At 49.6% G+C, this 23,759-nt stretch overlaps 1 protein-coding gene across 6 annotated transcripts in view; it reads left to right on the top strand.

The window, feature by feature from the left end:
• Positions 1-23,759, top strand: part of LOC142558608 (DNA-binding protein P3A2-like) — a 221,067-nt gene that overhangs the window by 191,907 nt on the left and 5,401 nt on the right. For all 6 annotated transcript variants that reach the window (XM_075670767.1, XM_075670770.1, XM_075670771.1 and 3 more), the window contains one exon: positions 6,967-7,141. In XM_075670767.1, the coding sequence (XP_075526882.1) occupies positions 6,967-7,141 (175 nt within the window). The remainder of the gene's footprint in view (positions 1-6,966; positions 7,142-23,759) is intronic.

The following is a 23,759-nucleotide window of genomic DNA, read 5'->3' on the forward strand; positions in this document are numbered from 1 at the left end:
TGAGCATGCATTGCAGTTGGTCCCCTGACTTACTAAGCAAGGTAATATCATCAGCGAATCGCAAGTTACTAAGGTATTCTCCATTAATTCTTATCCCCGATTCTTCCCAATCCAGGTCTCTGAATACCTCCTGTGAACACGCTGTGAATAGCATTGGTGAGATCGTATCTCCCTGCCTGACGCCTTTATTGATTCTGATTTTGTTGCTTTCTTAATGGAGGACTACGGTGGCTGTGGAGCCGCTATAGATATCTTTCAGTATTTTTACATATGGCTCGTCTACACCCTGATTCCGCAATGCCTCCATGACTGCTGAGGTTTTGACTGAATCAAACGCTTTCTCGTAATCAATGAAAGCTATATATATAATGGTTGGTTATATTCCGTACATTTCTCGATCACCTGATTGATAGTGTGAATATGGTCTATTGTTGAGTAGCCTTTACAGAACCCTGCCTGGTCCTTTGGTTGACGGAAGTCTAAGGTGTTCCTGATTCTATTTGCAATTACCTTAGTAAATACTTTATAGGCAACAGACAGTAAGCTGATCGGTCTATAATTTTTCAAGTCTTTGGCGTCCCCTTTCTGATGGATTAGGATTATGTTAGCGTTTTTCCAAGATTCCGGTACGCTCGAAGTCATGAGGCATTGCGTATACGGGGTGGCCAGTTTATCTAGAAAAATCTGCCCACCATCCTTCAACAAATCTGCTGTTACCTGATCCACCCAGCTGCCTTCCCCCTTTACATACCGTATTTACCCGCGTATAACCCGCCCCTGCGTATAACCCGCACCCCTAACTTTGAACTCGGCGGAAAAAAAACAAAAAAACTCGCGTATAACCCGCACGTTTACCTGAAAAAAAAAAAAATGAGCGCTAGAAAGATGCAACTCACACTCAGTGATCATTTCGTTTTCAGAACATTTATTCAAACGACCGCCACCACGTCACTGGTTATCCGATTCTTAATCGTCGCCGCTCTCACTACTGCCATCCGAGGCTTCATCGCCACTCTCAAAGACGTAGTCGTCCTCGGAACCATCCAGACTATTACTGATCGCACATTTTTTAAAGCTTTTGCGCACCAAATCGGCCGGTATCGCTTTCCACGCATCCACGATCCACTGGCACAGCAATGGAATATCAGGCCTTCGCACGCGTCCCGTCGGTGTGAGGGCGTAAATGCCGTCGGCCATCCACTGGGCATACAGCCGCTTCACGTGTGCCTTGAACGGCTTGTTCAGGCACACGTCGAGTGGCTGTAGCATGGACGTCATGCCGCCAGGTATTATGACGAGGTCGGTGCTGGTCTCGGCAAGGCGAGCCTTCACCGCATCAGTGCAGTGGCCTCTGAAGGAATCTAGTACGAGCATCGACCGGCGTGCCAGCAAGGCACCTGGTCTTCGCTCCCAGATTACTCGAAGCCAGTCACCGACTAGGCCACTGTTCATCCACGAAGTTTCTTCCGCACGCACAACGATTCCTGGGGGCAGTGGAATGCTAGGTGGCGTCTTGCGTTTGAAAATGACATACGGGCGCAGTTTCGTGCCGTCAGCCAAAGCGCATAGCATGACTGTGCAGCGCAGCTTGGCATTTCCGCCGGTCAGCACGCTGACTGATTTGGAGCCCTTTTTTTCCATGGTCGTGTCCATCGGCATCTCAAAGTACACAGGTGTTTGATCAGCATTTCCCGCCTGAGACAGCAAATAGCTGTGCTCCTTCCGAAGTGCGATCACATGTCGTTGAAAGTTCAACAACTTTTCCTCGTAGGCTTCAGGAAGCCGCTGGCACATGGTTGTTCGCCGCCGCATAGAAAATCCATGTCTTCGCATGAAGCGCTGAAGCCATCCACGGCTTGCACGAAACTCACGTGGAATGTTCAATTCCCGGGCCAACTTCAGGGCTTCCATTTGCGCCATCTCAGTCGAAACAGCGTGGCCACGACTTCTCTGCTCCTCAATGAACTTCGCAAGCTGCGTCTCGAGGTGGGGGTACGCGCCAGTCTTCGGACCCCGAAACGCTCGCCTGTTCCGGTTCGTTGCTTCGAGACTCTCTTTTTTTCTTCCACCAGTCGCGAATGCACGACTCGTCGACGTCATGCTGTCTTGCAGCAGCTCTGTTGCCGATTTCTTCGGCAGCGGCTATAATCTTTAGCTTCTCTTTCGCTGTGAAACACTGCCGTCGAGTCGCACTCATGATGCCAAAACAAAGCAGGCAAACAGTGCAAACTGGGGTAAGTACACTAAACAGCGCCTAACGCGAGGCTCAACAATGCTGGCCTTTCGTTGGCCCTTCATCGGCTTGACAAGCGTCGATGACGATGGGGATGGCGGACTACACGGGGAGGCTGCCGCACATTGCGGTGAAGCCGACCCCCCCCCCTCCCAAGGAAAAAATTCGCAGATAACCCGCACCCCCACTTTTTAAACGCGTTTTTTCACATTTTGGTGCGGGTTATACGCGAATAAATACGGTAGCTCCCAAAGGTTTCTTTACTTCTTCCGGCGTTACTTGTTGCATTTCAAATTCCTCTAGATTATTCACTCTTCCATTATCGTCGTGGGTGCCACTGGTACTTTATTACATAGCTCCCAAAGGTTTCTTTACTTCTTCCGGCGTTACTTGTTGCATTTCAAATTCCTCTGGATTATTCACTCTTCCATTATCGTCGTGGGTGCCACTGGTACTGTATTAAATAGCTCCCAAAGGTTTCTTTACTTCTTCCGGTTTTACTTGTTGCATTTCAAGTTCCTCTAGATTATTCACTCTTCCATTATCGTCGTGGGTGCCACTGGTACTGTATAAATCTCTTTAGAACTCCTCATCATCTTGAACGATCTCATCCATATTAGTAATGATATTGCCGGCTTTGTCTCTTAACGCATACACCTGATTCTTGCCGCTTCCTAGTTTCTTCTTCACTGCTTTTAGGCTTCCTCCGTTCCTGAGAGCATGTTCAATTCTATCCATATTATACTCCCTTATGTCAGCTGTCTTACACTTGTTGATTAACTTCGATAGTTCTGCCAGTTCTATTCTAGCTGTAGGGTTAGAGGCTTTCATACATTGGCGTTTCTTGATCAGATCTCTCGTCTCCTGCGATAGCTTACTGATATCCTGTCTAACGGAGTTGCCACCGACTTTTATTGCACACTCCTTAATGATGCCCACAAGATTGTCATTCATTGCTTCAACACTAAGGTCCTCTTCCTGAGTTAAAGCTGAATACCTGTTCTGTAGCTTGATCTGGAATTCCTCTATTTTACCTCTTACCGCTAACTCATTGATTGGCTTCTTATGTACCAGTTTCTTCCGTTCCCTCCTCAGGTCTAAGCTAATTCGAGTTCTTACCATCCTATGGTCACTGCAGCGCACCTTGCTGAGAACGTCCACATCTTCTAAGATGCCAGGGTTAGCGCAGAGCATCAAGTCTATTTCATTTCTAGTCTAGTCATTCGGGCTCCTCCACGTCCACTTTTGGCCATCCTGCTTACGGAAGAAGGTATTCACTATCCGCATATTATTCTGTTCAGCAAAATCTACTAACTCTCCCCTGCTATTCCTAGTGCCTATACCATATTCCCCCACTGCCTTGTCTCCAGCCTGCTTCTTGCCTACCTTGGCATTGAAGTCGCCCATCAGTATAGTGTATTTTGTTTTCACTCTACCCATCGCCGATTCTGCATCTTCATAGAAGCGTTAGATTTCCACGTCATCATGGCTGGATGTAGGGGTGTAGACCTGTACAACCTTCATTTTGTACCTCTTATTAAGTTTCACTACAAGACCTGCCACCCTCTCATTAACGCTATAGAATTTCTGTATGTTACCAGCTATATTCCTATTAATCAGGAATGCGACTCCTAGTTCTCGTCTCTCCGCTAAGCCCCGGTAGCACAGGACATGCCCGCTTTTTAGCACTATACGCTTCTTCTGGCCTCCTAACTTCACTGAGCCCTATTATATCCCATTTACTGCCCTCTAATTCCTCCAATAGCACTGCTAGACTCGCCTCACTAGATAACGTTCTAGCATTAAACGTTGGCAGGTTCATATTCCAATGGCGGCCGATACGGAGCCAGAGATTCTTAGCACCCTCTGCTGCGTCGCAGGTCTGACCGCCGCCGTGGTCAGTTGCTTCACAGCTGCTGGGAACTGAGGGCCAGGGTTTGATTGTTGTGTTCATATAGGAGGTTATGGCCAAGTACTACACCAGGGTGGCCAATCCTGCTCTGGTGAGGGAGTGCATTACCGGTTCTGGTCACCGGGATCAGGCCGCACTCCAGGCCTGTTTATGCAATTTTATCAACACGCGGATTATTTTTTTTTTTTTTTTTTTAAATCCAGTAGAAAATTGCACGGCACCGGCATTCGAACCACGGACCTCTTGCACGTGATACGTCACCGCTGCCCCACAATCCAGATGTAATAGGTGCTAAACTAGAAGCTTCGGTCTGAATATACACGAATTGTGAGTGGCAGAGGTCAGCACATTCACTCACACACAATTAAAAGGCGCGAGTGTGAGTGGACGTGAATGCCAGTGAGTGTGAGTGGAGATGAGCGCGAGTGAGTGCCAGTGAGTGTGAGCGGAGGCGAGTGCAAGTGAGTGTTAGTGATAGTGAGTGCCAGTGAGTGTGAGCGGAGATGAGTGCGAGTGAGTGTTAGTGATGGTGAGTGCCAGTGAGTGTGAGTGGAGATTAGGGCGAGTGAGGGCCAGTGAGTGGGAGTGGAGATGAGCGTGAGTGAGTACCAGTGAGTGTGAGTGGAGATGAGCGCTAGTGAGTGCCAGTGAGTGTGAGCGGAGGCGAGTGCAAGTGAGTGTTAGTGATAGTGAGTGCCAGTGAGTGTGAGCGGAGATGAGTGCGAGTGAGTGTTAGTGATGGTGAGTGCCAGTGAGTGTGAGTGGAGATGAGGGCGAGTGAGGGCCAGTGAGTGGGAGTGGAGATGAGCGTGAGTGAGTACCAGTGAGTGTGAGTGGAGATGAGCGCGAGTGAGTGCCAGTGAGTGTGAGCGGAGGCGAGTGCAAGTGAGTGTTAGTGATAGTGAGTGCCAGTGAGTGTGAGCGGAGATGAGTGCGAGTGAGTGTTAGTGATGGTGAGTGCCAGTGAGTGTGAGTGGAGATGAGCGCGAGTGAGTGCCAGTGAGTGTGAGCGGAGGCGAGTGCAAGTGAGTGTTAGTGATAGTGAGTGCCAGTGAGTGTGAGCGGAGATGAGTGCGAGTGAGTGTTAGTGATGGTGAGTGCCAGTGAGTGTGAGTGGAGATGAGCGCGAGTGAGTGCCAGTGAGTGAGCGGAGGCGAGTGCAAGTGAGTGTTAGTGATAGTGAGTGCCAGTGAGTGTGAGCGGAGATGAGTGCGAGTGAGTGTTAGTGATGGTTAGTGCCAGTGAGTGTGAGTGGAGATGAGGGCAAGTGAGTGCCACTGAGTGTGAGTGGAGGTGTGAATGAGTGCCAGTTAGTGTGAGCGGAGATGAGTGTTAGTGAGAGCCAGTGAGTGTGTGCAGAGGCGAGTGCAAGTGAGTGTTAGTGATGGTGAGTGCCACTGAGTGTGAGTGGAGGTGTGAATGAGTGCCAGTGAGTGTGAGCGGAGATGAGTGTGAGTGAGAGCCAGTGAGTGGGAGTGAAGATGGGTGCGAGCGTGAGTGAGTGCCAGTGAGTGTGAGTGGAGGAGAGTTCGAGTGAGTGCCACTGAGTGTGGGTGGAGGTGTGAATGAGTGCCAGTGAGTGTGAGCGGAGATGAGTGTGAGTGAGAGCCAGTGAGTGGGAGTGAAGATGGGTGCGAGCGTGAGTGAGTGCCAGTGAGTGTGAGTGGAGGAGAGTTCGAGTGAGTGCCAGTGAGTGTGGGCGGAGGCGAGTGCAAGCGAGTTCCAGTGAGTGCGAGAGTGCCAGTGAGTGTGAGTGGAGGTGAGTGCAAGTGAAGGTGAGTGCCAGTGAGAGTGAGTGAGCGCATGTGAGTGAGTGGACGTGAGCATGAACACGAGTGAGTGCGGGGCCGGGAAAAATTATGGTGAGTGAGTGTGAGTGAGTATTCTTCCACACTGCCAACCTATGCCTAAGAGCGAGGGTCACATGTGCACTCACAATAGCATGCCTCGGATGAACTGGCCTCCTACCGCTCTCCCTCTCAGTTTGTTCTTTTTGATCGTGATGATCACGCTGCACAGCACGTCAATTGCACGCCACGGTGATGGCAGAGTTGGGGGGTTGCGCACCATAATCAAGAGCAAATGTCATGGCGCTGGCTCAAGTCATAACAAAACAAAAAATGAGAAAATGAAAGACCCACCCAGCAGCATGGGGACGCTCGCATGCTAATTTCCATGAAAACGGCGCAAGCGCAACGACATGGCTCTGCTCCATCGACAGAGACGGACGGGGCTTGGACCTTGCTAGCTGGCTCGGGCGGCAAGATAAAAGAATGTCGATAAAAGAATGTCGCTGCCTTAAGTTTTATTCAGGGGCTTATTAACACCAAGAGAGCGAGACGCTCTCTGGCAGCTTACGTTTTTCCTCCATACTGCGACCTTACATTATCGACAGCGTGGTTGCGGTGGCCGCAGCGCTGTGGAAGTAGTCTGCAATGGAGCAGACAAATGCTACTCTACACCACCTTCTGCATGCCCAAAGTCGCTGATGCCAGGACCCTATTGGTTCTCTCCCACAGCTTGTGTGAAGGAGTCAATAGCAAGCAAGAAATTCGATCCCGATCTCACTTGTTCGCGATCAAAAATGCACTGCATGACACCCATATTAGACTTCCATGAAGCTGTGCTATTCCAAGTCTACTTTCTTTAGCTTTTATGGAGTAATGCTTTTATCGAACTGCTGTATACACTGAAATTTTTTGGCATCTCATTCACTTCATTATAACAAAGGTTTACTGTAAATCATCTTGTACGAGCCTGCTGCTGCTGAGCACTCCCACCCCAAATGACCATTGCATGGACGGACCCCTCCCTGGTGCAGATGGGCACAGCAGTGACGGGTGATGGTGAGGGTGGCCAGGCAGTGACGCCCATCAGTGCAGTGAACATGGAGCTGAACAGCGAGGCTGCTGCCCAGGCAGTGGCCACCCTGGCTGAGGCCACCATCAACCACGATGGACAGATTATCCTCACAGGCGAGGACGGCACACAGAGCGGTGAGTTGTCTACGCCTCTTCTAACAAACGCTCCAGAGCCTCCTGTCGGGCTACTGCGAAAAAATGTGACCATTTCCAGTGACATACAGGACCTGCATCTGGACATTTCTGAGATAAAGCAGCACAGAGAATCTCTTGTTAGCTGAGAAAGCTGCTATGCTGTGTGTAGAATTCTCATGCTATTACTTTGATTTAATGAATATGGTCTATCCCAGATACATCAAACACAGATACAATCAACACCCAAAAAATCGTAGTCCGAAAAAAACGAGTGCATGCCTTTCACTGCTCCTAAGGGCTTAAACTGCCACAGGCACGTTCAAAATAGCTACAACGGCCTGCCAGTACCATTGGTGATCAAACCGTGACAGGAGACAGCGGGTGCATGCAGGTATAATTAAGGAATGTCCCATGACAGTAACCCATTTCCACTCTTGGTGCGCTTCACCACAATATTGTAGTGACGATGAAGAAAACAGTCGCAAAACTGTGTGTGACAAAACTAACATTTTATTGGGCGAACCTATGCCCACAAAAGCAACTTACCCTCAAAGCACAGCGATAACGGTGAACACAATCGGCTATCGGCGAAATTTGATCTGTAGGTCAAGCCTGTCAGCTCATATACATGAGTTATAGAAGGTTTCAGAGTACCATATTTACTCAATTCTTACGCTCCCTCGATTGTAACGCGCACCCGTTTTCCACGACCAAAAAATTAAAAAAAAATGATAACCTCGATTGTAAGGCACACCCGTTTTCCATGACCAAAAAGAAAAAAAAAATAGTACAATACCGCACTTCTCGTGCTTTCATATAGAAATACTATTGTCTCTCATTTGGAAAAAACAGATTCATTCGCAATACACTAAAGTTGCGATGAATAAAAACACATACGGAAGTAGCGTACCTTGCCATCAAGATTTTCACTGCGTCGGTACGAGTCGCGTGGGGCACTCAGACAACTCTTCATCGCTGTCAACAGACCAAAGCATTTCATCCTCAGTGCCGTTCATGGCATTCGAAATCCAGCAATTTTTAAAGGCCTTGTTGACCATGGCAAACGGGATCATGCACCATGCATTTTTCACCCGTCCAGCAAAGTCCTGCAGCGAGGCACATTTCATTTTATTGCGGGCGTGAATTCGGTGTAGAGTGCCCAAATTCTACCTTTCATTGGCTTGTTCAAACAAACATTGAGCGGCTGGAGCTGCAGTGTCATGCCGCTGGGTATCAAGGCAAGGTCGGTGTTCCATGCAGCCAGCTTGTCCTTGATGCACTGGTCAAGGTGGCACCTGAACGCGTCAAGCAGAAGCATACCACGCAGACCCAAACTGCCGCCGGATCTCTCCCGCCAAACGTTATCAATCCAGCCAGCAACCAAGTCCGTGGTCATTTTCATTTGCGTGCACAATCACGCCACTCGGAAACTCGATTCCTTTCGGGAGCGTCTTCCGTATGAAGATAAGATACGAGGGCAGCTTGTGCCCATCCGCAGTGCAACAAAGCATTGCGGTGACTTCAGTTTTTTCGTAGCCAAAGGACAAAATGCGCACTTGCTTCGCCCCGTCTTTTCAACGGTTGTGGTGGCAGGCACGTCAAAGTAGAGCGGCGTCTGATCGGCATTTCCAATCTGTCCGAAGTGGTAGCCATTTCTATGGTGCAAATTCAAAACGTAGCACTGAAAACTGTGCAATTTGTTTTCTTATTCTTCGGGCAATTTTTGGCATATCTCTGTCCACCTACAAAAAGAAAGGCCTTTTCTTTTCCTAAAATTTGATAGCCAGCACCTGCTCGTTTTGAAGTCACTCCTCATTAGACCTTTCTTTAGGGCTAATTGCATCGCCTATACTTTGAGCAGATTGGTCGTCACAGGGCGCTGTGCTGCTCGCTGCTCTTGCACGTATTTCGCGAGCAGCTCTTCTATTTTCTCGAAGCGGCCCTGCTTCGGTCCACTGAAACCCTTCCTTGTTGCTTTGCTGGCGAAAATATTCTCCTTCTGTTTGCGCCAGTCCCGCACGCAGGTTTTGGGAACTCCGAATGCCCGTGACGTGGGCCGATTTCCATCCGTCCCTGTGCACATGATAACTTTCCTTTTAAATGCGGCATCATGGTGGACTAGGCGTGCTTTTGCAGTCGGTGCTTCCATGCTGATTGAATAAACGCAGAAAACGGGCAGACAGGCAGTAGACTAGGTTACAGCAGCGCCTGGTTACACATACAAAATGGAGGTATGCACATGGAGGAAGCTACGACAGCTAGGCTAGAAGCGTGTACGAGGAGGTCATTTTTCTAATGCCGATGGCAATATGGTAACGCAGATTCAGGGTTGTACTCGATTCTGACGCGCACATAATTTTTGGAACCGTTTTACCAGAAAAAAGGTGTGCATTAGATTCGAGTAAATACGGTAATCGCTGGTGCCCATGTATTCACGTTGTGCATACAATGAGATTACACAAAGTTCGGTGACAACAGACAACGGATAGAACCATTGAGAAACTTCCGATATACGCAGGCACTTCCTGCGCTGAGCGATAGCGTTTAACATTTGTTAGCCAGTGAAAAGCGGTCTCTCGAGAAAGATAAACAAGTACACGTGTCAGTGCCCCCCTCTTAAAAAGCATCGTCCTGATGCTAGAAACATAATAGATGAGCGAAAAAGCAAAAGCAGACTTAGTAAAGAAAAATCAACAAGGAAACGGAGTCCCAAAGTTCGTTAGTGCTGGTAGAATGGCTTGAAGCGCACATGGACTATTTTAGGTCATGAGCAGCGCTGTTGGGATTGTGAAATGCTGCCTGGCATGACCTCATAGTTCAGTGCGTCAATGCGTCAGATGATCTTGTAGGATCCGAAATAGTTGTGTAGAAGCTTCTCACTAACTCCTCGACGACATATTGTCGTCCAACCCCAAATACAGTCGCCAGGCTGGTATTCCACATAGCATCATCGAAGACTGTAGTGCCGGCTGTCAATCCTCTGCTGGTTCTTGATGCGCAAGCGGGTGAGTTGATTGGGGGGAACGTCGAGATTCTCTTCATCAGTGATGTGCGGCAGCACGGCATCGAAAGTCTTCGTCGAGTTCCTTCCGTGAACCAGCTTGAACAACATTATCTGTGTTGTTTCTTGCACTGCCTTGTTGTGAATGAATGAATGAAGCTTATTTGCCATTTAACATGGAGGAGGGTTACAAAAATGCTGTAAAGAGTCAGTTTGAAAACTATCAACCCACGAAGATTACATACGGAAGGATGGCATCCCACGGTCTTGTATTTGACGTCAGCACACATTGCTAACATGTCAGCAAGCATCTTGTTCAGACGTTCCGTTAGACCATACGTCTGCGGGTGATAGGCAGTGGTCCTCCAGTGTGACTTGTCTGTCTATAATACTGCAGGATGGCCTGAGTAAGCTCAGCAGTAGAAGCTGTTCCTCTGTCAGTAATAAGGACTTCTGGCGCACCATGTCGTAGCAGGATGTTGTCGACGAAAAATTTTGCTACTTCCGCTGAGCTACCCATGGGTAGGGGTCTTCGTTTCGGCTTAGCAAGTAAAGTAGTCGGTGGTAACGTAGGGGTAAGGTAGACAATCCACTTGTTTCCAGATGTTGACGTCGGAAGGGGCCCTAACAAACCCACCCCTGTCTGCTGAAACTATAGAGCTTAATATTGCTATAACTAGAGGAAAATCTGACACTGCGATTGTTCAACTATCATGGGAATGATGGGAAGTACAGGCTACGGATTGGTATTCTGTTGACTTGTGAACTAGACCTCAACTATTTTTTGGCAGCTTTGGTTTCGCTCCAAGCACAGTTGCTATAACCAGCAGTGGGACAGTGCGACAGAAAGCTGTCGGCCTTTGTTCTGTTGCCCGAAGGGCTGCTAATGCGTTGGGCCAATGGCTGGGCCGATGTTTGTGTCGTGGGGTGGTGTCGAAGCCCTGACAAGAAAGCGACGGCATCATAAACGTTGAAAAAACGTGTTTTGACCTTGGTTTGTTAAGGGTTGTCGTGGCTTTCGCATAGCAAAATATGACCAAAAGATCTATCTTTTGAAAATCATATTTTCAGTTTCTGTAACTCCTTTTCTCTCTCATTCCCAAATATCATCACTGTAAACCACACATAAGTGCTCTAAAGAATTCGTTTTATCAGCCAAAGTGGCGAAAAATCTCTCGGAAATCAAGAAAGAACAGCGTTTTTCAACCCACAATATCTCCGGAATGGCGTGACCGAGCGCCATCATCTTGGTCTCATTGGAAAGTGCATTTCTCCGTCTTCAAATTTTGCGCTTCAGCTATCTCCTCCATACGGAAACAAGCACACAAAAAGCAAATGATTGAAGGTTGTGGCGGAGTCTGGGATTGGCTGTGCCCGCCACGTCACTCAAAAAGGTTCGCCATTGGTCCGGCGCTCGCGTCATCTACTCGGCTCTTTGCACCTAGCGAGTCTGGACACCTACACTCACCGTAATCTCAACGTGTCAAAACGGGTGCTATGCGAACATAGCATTAGTGTGGCCGACGCCTACGCTTGTGGAGATCTCAGACACGCGGCCAAGCATTCTGAGCATTGTCCACGAGGACTTCGCGACCAAAATTCACGCATAAGCTCTTCAGCACTCGGTGTTTCGGAATTCGTGACCAAGCACATCGTACCCGCAATCCTTGGTCCCACGGCTAAGCATTTTGCGTATAGGGAGTCTCCGACTGGACGATCATGCACATTGTGCACGGACTTCTGGGACCCTCACCTAAGCATATTGTGCATCGGCGCCTCCGACTGCGCGACCAAGTATGTTGAATGTCGACTCCTTGAGCACGTGTCTAGGCATTTCGCTCGTCGGCACGTCGAAGTGCGTGAATAAGCGCATCGAGTGTCAACTCCTCTAGCCCGCGGCTAGGAATTTGGCGCATCGGCACCTCAGACTGTGCGAATATGCACATCGAGTGTCGATTCCTTGAGCCCGTGGCTAGAAATTTCGCGCATCAGCACCTCGGACTGCACGAATAACTGATCGAGGGTCGACTCCTCAAGCCCGCAGCTAGACATTTCGCACATCAGCAATTCGGACTGCGCGGCTAGGTACCTCGCGCGTCGGCACCTCGAACTGCGCGACTAAGCACATCGAGCACCGGCTCCTTGTATCTGTGGCTAGTCATTTCGCACATTGGCACCTCGGATCCGCAACTAAGCATATTGCGCGATCACTCTATTATCATATTGTCACGATAGCTCGTAACAATATCTATCATACGACCCCTTCATAAAGAGAACCTCATCGTGAGCTCTATTCACAAGGCCCCTTGGGCTTGCACAGACACCTGGCTGCAGAAGTGATCAAGGCAGCGTGCAAAAGTACAATTCTGGAAAGCACCTAGCAGCTGCATATGTATCACTGGCACCCTGATCCTAAGTTCTGCAGCCATTGTCAAGTAAAGATGACTTGGAAGGCTGCTGACACTCGGAGCCTTCATTCAGTAACATGGTCAATTGTACCAAAAGAAAAAAAAAATGCCTCACTGATTGTACTGGAGACTGCTGTCAATCAGGCAGCCTGCAGGTACAAAACTGGAACTATATTCATACAGTCGACGCAGTTTGACGGGGGCAGAAAAGGCATGGGTACGCCATATCAGCCTGCCACCTTCTTGAGGTTATGGGCGACCTTATGAACATAAAGCATCACTGCAGGTCTTACGGTTCTGGCACTTTCTTCCTCCCTTGTGGCGCTGGTAACTTTAGCCTTCCGTAAAAGGCTTTCGGTGACTGAGGTCACCGAGTGAGGAAACCATGCTGCTTTAAGTCGCTTAATCTGACTATTGAACGAGGCCTGCATTCTGTGTGTATACGACTTTCCGAGGGCAGACTCCAAGCAGAGCATAGCAATTTCAAGCTTGACAATTTTGGAATGACATGAATTATACGGCAGCAACCCTTTCTTGGCACGTGGGAAATATTGCCAACAAGCTTGCCCGTCATGAAAGGTTAATCTTAAATCTAAAAACTGCAGGGCGTTACAGTGTGGCACTTCATGCATAAACGAAAGCCCTTTGCCATTGGCCCTAAATATGTTTAATAAAATATCATCGCAATGCTTCAACACCCTGGAGTTTCTAGATTTAAGATTAACCATCTTAAATTTACTTACCATTTACATTAACCATTTAAGATTTAAGTTTTTCTGAGATTAGGGTTCTTGGCAGAAGTAGAAATTGAACAGCATGTGAGCTAATGGAAGCTTACTATATAAAAAAGAAAGGTTCACATTGCATTAGCGATACATCTATCGTGCTCTACAATTCGGAAATAAGATTGTTTGACCGCTGGGTAACGTAGATTTGTGAACAGCCTGCACATGCGCGTATGTGTCATGGGTCACAGCCCAAATTAAACCAGTTGGAAGTGCCGCCCGTGTTGTCTTTATGTTTCTTCCTTTTGTGTGTGTTTTAACTTGCGGCAAAAAACATGTCTTTTAGCAAGCACCAACTAGGCCAACAAGCAGGTCTGTTGCAACATATTAGAATGCACTAGGGCTGTAATATTAGGCATCATTGCTGTCAGGCATCTTCTTGCGCCTTTGTATCTTCGTTTGGTGGGCTTTGAAAATTTTTTCTTGGTCTTGCTGGTCTTTCAAATTTAACTTCCATTGTGGGGTTCTCCTCCGGGCACTCTTGGGACAAAGGAACGACAACACAGTAACGCAAACAATCACAGGGGCATTTATTGCACCTTTCATAGATCAATGCCTGCTAGCCGAGTTGCTATCCACAAAACATGCCGATGGGCGCGCGAAAAATCTAGGATGTCCGACTCACCGCTACCGGATAGCGAGCGAATATGTTTGCCCCATGCTGGATCCCAATGCCTGGTCATCCACGCGAACCAATCTCGCAGCATGGATCGGCGCACGCGCGGCACGGCACGTCCGCACTGCTTGCTGTCCCGAACCCAAGTCTTTCTTGCACCCAAGTAACCCCGCAGCAACGCAACACTCACGTCATCTCTCGCACTGCACTTGTACCACTCCGACCACCGCGGGCGCCAGGCCACGCGGCGAAGCTGCACTGCAGGAGCTATGCGGGAAAACAAGATATCAGGGGACGCGTGAGAGTCGCGCATCCCCGCATCCCCCCAACCTTAAATCACTTCTTATTCCGGCGAAACATGTGACACGGTCTAACATCAACCTGTGCTTCGCGAACAAGATAGTACATGCAACAGTGGCTGCGCTGAGGAAATGTCCACACGCTGTCCATAGCATGCGAGCCGACATTGTCCTTGGGTACGCCGCTGGCGTCAGCTGGAAACAGCAGCAGCTTTGCAGACTCGATGGCACGATTCCAGGCCAGGACTCCGGAAACGGCGACACAGTAGTCGGAACGAGCAAGCGTCGCTCGCGCCGACGCACCCTGCTGGCGAGAGCCGCAGTAGCTGTCGATGACCACCGGCTCTTTTCTCCGCCGCCGAGGGCAGTCAGCTCGATACAGGAGGCCGCTGAAGTCGCTGCGCTGCACCGGCCACAGCATCACCATTGCCCGGGGTGGCTCGATCCTAGTCCAGGGCAGCAGCACAGACGATGTGCAGGTGACGGCAAACCAGGGGTGGCTCCAATCACGTTGCGTACACTCAACACACTCGGCAAACACTAAAGTAGTGCAAGGGAGAGGAATTCTGCATGCGCATCGCCCACGTGGTACGATGTTCAACTCGGCTAGCAAAAGATCGGGTAGCTACTCAGATGCTAAGTTCACGTGAACGAAGCTCGCTTCCTTGAGTCGAACGAGTAATTTCAATTCATGCGAGGCTAACTAGAATGAGGGAAGCAAATTGCAACACCTCAGCGCCACGGTCCACCAGGTTGTGTCCCTCCACGTGCGACAGGCAGCTTCATGAAGCCTTAGGCCTAAAGCGTCGCTACCCTGACAACAACCGGCATCCAAAAACAACACTCAAAATGAGCGCAAAACAGGCAGCCGCAAGGAGACGTCAGCTCTGTTAGGTGGTCCTACCCCGCTCGGTGCACACAGCATCCAAGTTGACGGCGCCCACCGTCCTAGACGGTGTCGGAGTGCCCGGTGCCAGGCCGCAATACCAGTCAGCCCATAGCGGCACCCGTGGCCCACGGCCACCTGGCTCCCAGAGCCGCGACTTCATCAGAGTCAAAGAGATAGATGAAGCTATTTACATAAGAAATTCAGACCACCCACGAGGCTTCCGTACTCACTCGCTTCAGGCTTGCCGATTCTCCGTGGGCGCTAAGCCTCGCTCTCCCAGGATGCAGACCACGTGGCTCTCGTACCTTCGAATGTCATTAAGGGGGGAGGCTACACTTGAAATACAACTTTTTTATTTGTGGACAGATCTGAATGAAATTTTCACACTTTGTGTATTTTAATATGCAGATTCTAAAAATATAATTAATTTTGCCACAGGATAAGTAGTTTCTGATATACTCTAAATGCATTGTATAGGCTGAGTCCTTTGTTTGGAGGAAAATTAGCATCTAAACAGAAAACCCTAACACGGTAATTTTAGTATAAAGACTATCTAGAATGTTCAGGGAGTGCCATAAGGTATTATTCAATGTTCTAGGCTAATCTGAGTAAGAGTTAGAGCTCATCAAAGTTGTGAGAAAAAAATGCCATCTTGACATGTCAAGCATGTGACCCATTTCAAAAACTTTTTGAGAAGAGTGCTACTTTTAAAAGGTGCATATTGCTAACTGCATACATTTATCTTTCTGGCAAAAAAAAATTAAGTTGATAGCTGAAATAGCACAGAAGCTATTTTACCTCCAAAATTGGAAGTCTGTCGGAATTGTTGTTTTGAGAAATCAAGGAAAAACATTCTGCAAAATCTTTATTGAGAACATACCAATAAAATGTCAAGGAAATTTACCAGGGGCATAATCTGGATACATCCTATCTTTTTGCCGCTTTTTGGCCAGCTTCCTTGCGCTCAAAGAGGTTCTCGCTTCTTGCTGGAGTTAGCACTTCGAAGGTCCGGCGCTCCGGACGTTTTCCGGCGCTCGCTGCGCGCTCGCTACTTTCTTCAGTCGTGAAGGAAACGGTGCCTGCATGATCTGTGCCAACACGCGTGGCGTGGGCGGACGAAGTGTTGACGTTAGACGTGCCAGTTTGCAGCTCGGAACTCGATCCGGTAGAATGTCCAGGCAGACCAGCAACCGGCAACTCCGCGACTATCACAGGCCTAGCCGCCTTCCGTCGCGCATTCCACAGCCGCTTGACGCGTAGTAGCCTTGAGACGACAATCTTTTCCAGCTATCCGGGCAGCGAAATGAGCATCTTATCAAACGTCGCGAAGCAAGCGGCTGAACAAACGCTGACAGCGGCGCGATGAAATCAGAGATAAACAAACGTAGCGAGACGCGAGAGCGGTCGAGCGCGCGCGCCGACGAGCACCGGACCAATAGGAGCGAGGCGCGCGGGGGGTGTGCGCGCTTTGGCCAATCGGCGCCACGGACGCATCCTCCAGAAATGACGCGATAGCGTCGGTTTCCCTTCGCCGATGCCATTTTGAACTGGTGCAAAATGCGCACAAAGAAAACAGCTTCAAAACAAGCGCAAGATGGCGGCCATCGGCCACCGCGTTCGCAAATGGTGACGGCGCGAAGTTTGAACATTTTTGACCAAATTTTGCTGAATTCGCGTTCACCCTGGCCCCTTTAAGCGCGATTTTTTATTATTTTCCGATTAAATTTAGCTTCTAGATTTCGCGGAGGGATTCTTGAATGTATAAACATAGCGAAAATGCACTTTTCCGAAAATCGACTTTTTTGTGATTTTTTGCCGTTTCAAGACCCGCGTCCCCCCTTAAAAAAACACACTTGCGAAAAGGCTTAGCATGTTGACATGTTCAAACACACTACAGCCACCTCGCTCAAGAAAGCACGCCGCCAAGGCTAGCAATCAAAATCCACGCTAGCCCTACGCTACGGTTCAAACAAAGGTCTCGAACGAAGCAAAACTGTTAAATCTATCGTCCGATGCCCCAAGAGGTCCACCTTGGGCAGCCAGATGTGGGGTTCTCCTCCGCACGCTCTTGGGACAAAGGAATGACAACACAGTAGTGCAAACAATCACAAGGGCATTTATGGCACCTTTCATAGATCAATGCCTGCTAGCCGAGTTGCTATCCACAAAACATGCCGATGGGCGCGCGACAAATCTAGGAAGTCCAACTCACCGCAACCAGATAGCGAGCGAATATGTTCGCCCCATGCTGGATTCCAACGCCTCGTCGTTCGCGTGTACGGTCACGCGAACGATGGTGCGTTCAAAGGCGCCCACACGAGACTGTCTCGCAGATTGATTCATTGATTGAAAACATCTTTATTTTCAGGATATTCATAGAACTCGTGGGTGGGCCGCCTATTCCGGTAGCCCACTGGTTACTGCTGCTGCGCTGGCCCTCCCCACCAGCCAGTGCTGACGGTCAGGATCATCACTGAGCAGAATAGCCTCCCACTGCTCTTTTGAGGGATTTGGAATGGGGTCAACTATGGGATTAAATTGGCAAGCCCACACCATGTGGTAGAGGTTAGCTACCTCTCCACAGTGTGAGCATTGCGGGTAGTATAGTGTAGGGTACCACTGGTGTAACTTAGCTGGCGTTGGGTATGTATTAGTTTGTAGTCTCCTAAGAGTGTTCTCTTCCAACTTATTCAGGGATTTATGTGGTGTTGGGTACTCCTTCCTGGCTGTTCTGTATGGTGCAAGATTGTCAGCATACACTGCTAAAGCAGTTAGGTCCCAGCACTCTTCACGGTCATCAGGGGGAGACGCCCGGTATAGAAGAGCTCGGGCATGCCTGTGAGCGGCTTCGTTTCCTCCTGGTAGTTCCAGGTGACCGGGAAACCGGATGACTGAGGTTTGTCTGGGTGGATGCTTAGTCAGCAATGACAACCCTGACCTGTGAATTAATCCATTATTGAAGTTGCGACAGGCGTTCTGGGAGTCAGTGAGCACATCGGCGTTGGGGTTAGACGCTATAGCTAATGCAATAGCTGCTTCCTCTGCGTGAGTGGGGTTGGATTTTTTCATCAAGGCGCAATTCACCATCGATCCTGAAAGCGTTGAGACCACAATAGTCATCACTCCATTATTTGGCCTTGCAGCGTCTACATAGAGGGTGTTAGGTTGTTCGTCCCATTTCTTCCGCAGGGCTTCCCCTCTTGCTTTTCTCCTTTCGATGTTATATGCGGGATGCATGTTCCGCGGAATGGGGTACATGTTGATGCGTCTCCTCACCTCACGTGGTACCTCTTCCCTTTGGTCTATCGTATAGGGCATCTTTTCGAGCAGATCTCTACCTGGTTTTGTGAGTGCGAGCCTATTGAGTTGTGAGAGGCATTGTGCTTCCCACATCTCTTTGAGGGTATTATGTACACCTAGAGCCATGAGCTTTGCCGTTGGCATGGAGTTGGGTAGCCCCAGTGCCGTCTTGTAGGCCTTCCAGATAAGTGTCTCCAACTTTTCAATTTCCGACTTGGAGAGGTTAAGGAATGCCGTCCTGTACATTATCCGAGAAATCACGAACGCCTGCACTAAGCGTATGGCATCCCTTTCCTTCATGCCATGGTGCTTATGTCTGATACGATGCATCATCCGGAGGATTTGCTCGGTGGATGTTGTAAGCTTCTTCATAGTGGTGGTGTTCTGTCGCCCCTGCGGGATATACAGCCCTAGGATCTTGATCGCTGTGGGTTTCGGTACTGAGTGGTTGTCTATATACACCGTGATGTTCTGCGCCAGGGGTGTCCTCGGGTTCTTCAGGATGAGCAACTCGGACTTTCCCAGCGCGCATTGGAGGCCTCTTTCCCTGGCGTACTGGTCCACCGTGTCCGCTGCTGCTTGAAGACGCTCCTCAATCTCGGCGCCACTCCCCGAGTTGCACCGGACAGTGATATCATCCGCATACAATGTGTGTTTGATACCCGGGATTTCGGAGAGAAGGCCTGAGAGATCTTTCATAGCCAAATTGAACAAAAGGGGTGACAGTACCGCTTCTTGCGGAGTTCCTCTCGGGCCTAGAGTGATGGGATCTGATTTTATTCCACCGAAGTTTATAGTGGCTTGCCTTGCTGATAAGAAGTTTTTGACATAGTTGTAGGTTCTGGCACCACAGTTGGTGTCAGTGAGGCTTTGAAGAATATTTTTATGCAGAACGTTGTCAAACGCTCCTTTCAAATCAAGTGCCAAGATGGCCCTTGTCTGTGACTTGGGGGGTGTCTCAAGGAGATCCTTGTACAGGTACAAGAGGGCGTCCTGGGTCGATAGCTGAGGGCGAAAGCCGAATTGAGTGTTAGGTAGGAGGTTGTTCTCTTCTAAGTATCTACTGAGTATCGTGTTGATGACCCTCTCTATGAGCTTGCCCAAACACGAGGTCAGCGATATCAGTCTTAGATTATCCAGTTTAAGGGGTTTGTTCGGCTTCGGAATGAACCGAACCTCGGCCGTCTTCCAGGATATTGGTAGCGTTCCTGTAGCCCAATGCTGCTCGTTGAAGCATTCCACCAGCGAGGTGATGGTGTCATTGCTGAGGTTAAATAAGAGCTTTGCTGTTATTTGATCTGGACCTGGAGCTGCATTTTTTCTCATGGCCGCTATTTCTGCTTTGATCTCTTCTTTCGTGAGTGGGATGTCCAGCTTCGCATTCGGCAGCCCAGAATACTCCGGTTGTTCCACGACTGGGTCCATGCACAGATACCTGGTCTTGAGGTTTTCCATCAACTCTGTGTCCGTACCTGGCATGGTGTGTACAATCTTCGTGAGCCTGTCTTTAGTGGCCGAGTTGCTGCTGCTGGGGTCGATTAGGACACGCAGGAGCTTCCAAGTCTTTGACACACCTAGCTTCCCCTGAATACCATCGCAGAGCGTATTCCAGTTCTGTCTGGCCAAGGATATGGCGTAGAATTCTGCCTTTTTGTTTATCTCGTCTATTTTTTTTCCTGAGTTTGCAGTTAAGCCGTCGTCTTCGCCATCTTTTTGTCAATGAGTGTCTTGCTTCCCATAAATGTAGAAGGTGTGGATCGACCACTGGGCAATCTTCTGTCATGCAAACCTCTTTTGTAAAGGCTTTCAAATCTTGCACCTCACCCTTAACCCATTCCTCTAGGTTTGTAATAGGGTTTGCAGTAGATGCCCGGGCCTGTCTCCACCTGTCCCAGTTCGTAATTCTTGCGATGCCTATTTTGCGTTTGCACGCATTTGTGCTTATCTCCAGAGAGAGGATGAAGTGATCGCTTCCCAGGTGCTGTTCGGTATTCTTCCAAATCGCGCTGTTTATGTTCTTGGTGAACGTCGGGTCCGGACACATATCTCTTCTAACACTGTTTCCCAGCCTCGTAGGGTAAGTGGGATCGGTGAGGATCGATAGCCCTTCTTGCATCACTACTACTTCCAGTTTTCTGCCTTTTGGTGTTGCCGCCGGGTTGCCCCATGAAGGGTGCGGTGCGTTGAAGTTGCCCCCAATCACGCAGGGGGCATGGCCCGCTAAGCTCAGAAAATTCTTTATGAGGGAACCCAATCTTGTGTGCCTGTCTTTGGGAGGGCTGTAAACATTCAACACATGTGTGCTTGTCGCTCCTCTTTGGAGAGGAAAAATAGTAATATAGCAGTGCGCAATATCCGGCTCGAAAGGGTCGTGCAGTATGGCAGTGTATAGTTTGTGCACTAGCGTGGCAGTTAACTGGTCTTGCTGATAAGTCACATAGTCTTGGAGTTTGATAGGTATTAGGTGGGTTTCTTGAATTAGGACAGCTGCCGGTGGGTCAGATTCCTGAGATAGTAAGAGATTAAGAGCCGCCTGCTTTCTCCTGTAGCCCCGGCAGTTCCACTGCCAGATCTTTATACTAGGTTTGGCTGGCATGGTGAGTCCGTATCGGAGGGCTCGTCCACTTGCATTGTACGAGCGAATTTGGACTTATGTCTTTTATCCGCATGTTCCTTTTGAAGTGCGGAAATTGCCGTCTCCGTGTATCGCCTGTTGTTTGCAATCTGCTCTCGAATTTCTTGGAATTGGGCGTTCACGTAAATTGAAAAGGCTCGAAACTCCTCCTTGAAGGATCGGAGTTCTTGGCTAATTTGTTGGTAGACTTCGCCTAAGGCAGGCTGGGAGCTATGTACCTGCTGTGTTTGGCTTTGAGGAGTCGGCTGAGTTATCGGCGTTATTACATTAGTAGTGGCTCACTTAAGCTCTTAATTTTGGATTGTTAAAGCACTGACTTGTTATTTAAGACTTTCTATCTCTTTTTTGAGTGCTGCCAACTACATGTTATTCTGCGGGAAGGACGAGGGGAGGGGAGGCCACTCTGCAAAGCTCACCTTCGAATCTGAGAGCTGACCCGAGGACATCTTCAGCGCCCCGGTGGTCTTCGTGAAGTTCTCCTTCCCTTGTTCGTTACCCACCTCCACGTGACTGGTGTTCTGGTTGGAGCCTGTTGCCCGGCGTCTCGAGCTCGAACGGCCGCGAGAGGTGGAACGAGAGTGGGAGACTGATGACGACGCTCCTCGCCATCGCTGTTCAGGCTGCTTCTTCTGCCTCGGCATGCTCCTACCTTCTTCAAGTTCCGTTGTTGATGCCGCGTTTGATGACGTGGCACTAGCGTTCTTGTTCCGCGTTCTGTGGAATTTCTCCTTGCAGTCCCTTGAATAAGTCTTGTGCGGACCCTTGCACAGCGTGCAAACGGGTGCGCACTCGTGCGTCTCATGTGGACTCGGCATTCCACAGTTCTGGCAAGCAGCCCCCTTGGGTTTCGGGCAGACGTCTGCTCGGTGACCTGGCATTCCACAGTTGATGCAAGCCGCCCTCGTTTTCCGGTAGATGTAGTAGCGGCGCTCTGACCACCTGCAGATGACCGTGAATGGAACTTTCTGGCCGGCAAAGACAATGACTGCCGACGTAGTCTTGCCCAGACAGCGCGCTCGCAGGATTGTATGGCTGGGTGAGGAGACGTCTTGGAAGATAGAGTCATCACCCACTTCAGGCTTGATATTATGTATTACACTCCTGCAAACATCCTCTGGCAAGGCAACGTCAAGGTGCAGACTATTAAGCTTGGCGAGGCGGAACGCATCTTCCTCACAGTGAGTACATATCATTATAATGTTCTGCTGGCTAACAACGCGCAGAGTTGGCTTTTCTTGTAGCGGTGTGTCGAGGGCCACTTGGATCCCTAATTCGAGATCGAAGGAGCGTGGAGCCACAGATTGCAGATCCACCATGGTTTTAGGTCGGATGATGACCTTGTATGGAAAATTCTTTAAACTCGGTAGACGCGGAGGTGTCGGTGCGGGAGGCTCTCGGCGTTCTTTCTGCTCCGGCTCTTGCTTGGGAGCTGTTGATTTAGCTTGCGCCGCTCTTTCGTTGTTGCGCCGGGACCATATGTTCCAGCCATGGCTGTTGTCTTCCTTCGGGAGATCCTGTGGGGGGCATCAGCTGCTGCTGGGATGTTGGTACATGACTGAAGTCCATCTCGGTCGGGTCGTAGCCTTTTAGGGAATTCATAGTAGTCGCGGTAGTCATGAGTGAAGCGGGAGCACTCACCGGCTAACGTCATTAGACCCAGCGTTGCGCGAACGCCATGCCGCGCGTCCGCGGGCACACCTGCGTCTCTGCTGCGGTGAGGCACCCAAACCACTCGGCCGTTAGGGTCAGTGCTCTTCGCATGGTGCTGAGAAGTCAGACAGCCTTTACCGCCGAGAATATGGCACTCACAGGTTCACTGGTGGTACCAGGTGATTCCAGGCGTTGAAGGGAACCCGTGGATGGTAAATATACGGTGATCCAATATTGTAATGTGCCGCAATCGAAGACTGTCAACGGAGTCCATGCATCGAACATGTGGCACGGCACGTCCGCACTGCTTGCTGTCCTGAACCCAAGCCTTGTCTTTCCCGCACCCAAGTAACCCCGCAGCAGCGCAACACTCGCGCCATCTCTCGCACTGCGCTTGTACAACTCCGACCGCCGCGGGCGCCAGGCCAGGCAGCGAAGCCGCACTGCAGGAGCTATGCGAGAAAACAAGATATCAGAGGACGCAGAGAGTCGCGCATACCCACACCATTCAGTTGCAGACATCGCACAAACGAAGTTGTGAACACTCCATGCTGACACTTCTGCCGTCACCACTGACACGAAACACAGCTCAAGATGCGTCTGAATAGTGTGTCGTTCGGGGGACAATTCGTCCGGTGAATCTTCGGTTATCTCAGTGTAGCTTGTCGACGGTTAGGGCTCACTGGCAGGCTGCGTGTCCGTGTTGCACAATTCATCAGAAACAAAGTACACCATCTTTGCTGGTGATAGTGACCTTCGACCTGCGTCGCCGCCAACGATGCAGTCTCAGCTACTGATTCGCACGGCCGTTCACCGCGGCATGGGAGCCTCCGTTGGCGCGTCTTGCATCGACTGCATTATCGGTGTTGATGGCACAGGGCGATTGTCAGCTTCATTGCTGGAGTCACACGGTGCAAGATAATACGGCACGTTACCAGCATGTTTAGTTCCGCTTCTCCTGCTGGCCGCCACCTTTTTGTCGCCCTAGGAGGCTTGCACTTCCGTTTTCCGTAGCCCTGCTTTGTCAAAAATTTC

The sequence above is a fragment of the Dermacentor variabilis genome, chromosome 9, assembly GCF_050947875.1.
Source record: "Dermacentor variabilis isolate Ectoservices chromosome 9, ASM5094787v1, whole genome shotgun sequence".
Classification (NCBI taxonomy): Eukaryota; Metazoa; Arthropoda; class Arachnida; order Ixodida; family Ixodidae; genus Dermacentor; species Dermacentor variabilis.